Source organism: Monopterus albus, unplaced genomic scaffold (genome assembly GCF_001952655.1).
Source record: "Monopterus albus unplaced genomic scaffold, M_albus_1.0 scaffold178.1, whole genome shotgun sequence".
Classification (NCBI taxonomy): Eukaryota; Metazoa; Chordata; class Actinopteri; order Synbranchiformes; family Synbranchidae; genus Monopterus; species Monopterus albus.
This window is the reverse complement of record NW_018128058.1, coordinates 909,415-911,896: the sequence shown is the minus strand read 5'-3', so window position 1 is coordinate 911,896 and position 2,482 is coordinate 909,415. Positions and strand designations below refer to the sequence as shown.

The 2,482-nt window shown below is 47.7% G+C and overlaps 1 protein-coding gene across 1 annotated transcript in view; it reads right to left on the bottom strand.

Moving 5' to 3' along the window:
• golgb1 (golgin B1) overlaps window positions 1-2,482 on the bottom strand; it is a 25,239-nt gene that overhangs the window by 14,844 nt on the left and 7,913 nt on the right. The window contains exons 8-9 of the mRNA XM_020616771.1: window positions 936-1,629; window positions 747-823 (exon numbers count right to left, since the gene is read on the bottom strand). Of these exons, the coding sequence (XP_020472427.1) occupies window positions 747-823; window positions 936-1,629 (771 nt within the window). The remainder of the gene's footprint in view (window positions 1-746; window positions 824-935; window positions 1,630-2,482) is intronic.

Here is a 2,482-nt window from a genome sequence, read left to right as displayed (position 1 = left end):
CTGGCCTGGGAACGCCTCGGCATCCCCCCGGAGGAGCTGGAGGAAGTGTCTGGAGAGAGAGAAGTCTGGGCATCTTTGCTTAGACTGCTGCCCCCGCGACACGGTCCCGGATAAGCGGAGGAAAATGGATGGATGGATAAACAGAGAAAGCAACAGAAAAGTCAGTATAACGGCACTGAGAAACTCTGCATTAACTATGAAGCTTGCAGAATATCACAAAACCTATTTAGGACTGCCTTTTGATGTTTATATCTCAAGTGAAACAAGCTGCTGACACCTATTGTTAAGTAGATAATGACTCCCAGAATTTACTTTTGTGTTTTTAAGCAGTGTGTGATTATGACATGATTTACTGTACACCTGAGATTAACAAGCAATCTGTATCTGGATAAAGAAAATGCATGTTAATGTCAGGAGCAAATACATGCAGAATGCAGTCTGAAAAAAATACAACAGGACTGGACCACAAAATTAATTTGCATAATGAGAAGTGATAAGAATGCTAGCAGAATAGAGACAATATGATTGCTTATTAATACAATGTGTAAATGCTCATGTTAATGGATTGGATGTTATTCTTTCAAAACATTAGTAACTGTGGGTTTGACTCAGTTTGTATACTATTTTTCAGCAGGTTGTACGGTGTTCCACACAGTGACGACAAAAAGTATTTAAATAGCACAAAGGCAAAACGAGCCGATCCACATCATGATAATAACAGGTGTAAACAGGGCCTTCGAACTGACCGCTACAATTTGCTGCTCCAACTGCTGTATCTTGGCAGCGGCCTCCTCTTGTTCTGTGGTTTTTCTGTCAAGTTGTTCTGAAAATCAGATTGAACAGAACTCACATTACATATCAGTAGCTTGATGAAAAGCTCCACTTTCTGACATTACAGCATTTAATCCCCCAAACAACCAGATACATGCTCTTACCCTGCAGGGTTTCCATGGTGTTGGTGAGCTCTGCACAGCATTTTTCACTCTCACTGTGTTTGTCTTTCAGCGTGATCAGTTTTGTCTCAATCAGCTGCACTGTGTCAAGGAGCAGGGACATGTCACCAGGGTTTTCCTCTGCTGCCTGCACATCTCCTAGAGCCAGAGATTGTAGATGTCTCCAAATCTCAGCCAAGATCTCAACCTTCTTCTGGGCATCTTTCTGCTCCTCTTTAAGTGAAGCCAGCTCTGTTTCTAGTTTATCAATTTCAGATTTCTTCTCTAAAGTATCCTGACTGGCATGGACTGCTGCCTCTTTCATTGATGCAAGTTCATTTTTAAGATGGGCTATTTCTGCCCTGTCCCTCTCTGGGGTGTCAAGGCTTGCTTGGATGGCTGTGGCCTCAGCCTCTTTCATCAAAGCCAGTTCTCTCTCCAACCTGGCAACTTCCATCTTCTCCTTCTGCAAAGCCTCCTGACTTATATGCGCTGCCTCTCTCAGGGAGACCAGCTCATTCTCCTGCCTCACCACCTCTGTTCTCTCTTTTTCCAGGCCCTCCAGGCTGGTCTGCAGGGCTGCAAGTTCTGCATTGGCCCTGCTGGTTTGTTCGGCCCACTGCTGCCTCTCCTCTTCCCTAAGCTTCACAGCCTCAGCCAGCTCCTGCTCCATCTGTCGAAACTGGGCTGTCAAGAGCTGAGCAGAAAAAAGTTTGAGACAGAGTGAGAGGAGGAGGATATGAGTGGGTGTGTGTTGTGTAGCTCAGCCAAATAATACGGTACATCATGTGCGTTCAGATCTGAGGTGTGTTTTGGTTGAACACTTTTCTTTATATTAGACAGGAGGATTATTCATTCCAAAATTAAATTAAATAAAAATACATGCATACAAGGCACCGGGGGTGGATGAGATCCGCCCTGAGTACCTTAAGTCTCTGGATGTTGTGGGGCTGTCTTGGTTGACATGCATCTCCAATGTCGCATGGCGGTCAGGGACAGTGCCTCTGGACTGGCAGACCGGGGTGGTGGTCCCTCTTTTCAAAAAGGGGGACCGGAGGTTGTGTTCCAACTATAGAGGGATCACACTCCTCAGACTCCCTGGGAAAGTCTATGCCAGGGTACTGGAGAGGAGAATTCGACCGATAGTCGAACCTCGGATTCAGGAGGAACAATGAGGTTTTCATCCTGGCCGTGGAACACTGGACCAGCTCTATACCCTCTTCAGGGTGGCGGAGGGTTCATGGGAGTTTGCCCATCCAGTCCACATGTGTTTCGTGGATCTGGAGAAGGCATTCGACCGTGTCCCTCGCAGCGCCCTGTGGGGGGTGCTCTGGGAGTACGGGGTCCGGGGCCCTTTGCTAAGGGCCATCCGGTCCCTGTACGACCGGAGGAGGAGCTTGGTTCGCATCGCCGGCAGTAAGTCAGACTTGCTTCCAGTGCGTGTTGGACTCCGGCAGGGCTGCCCTTTGTCACCGGTTCTGTTCATTATTTTTATGGACAGAATTTCTAGGTGCAGCCAGGGGCCGGAGGGAGTCCGGTTTGGGGACCAC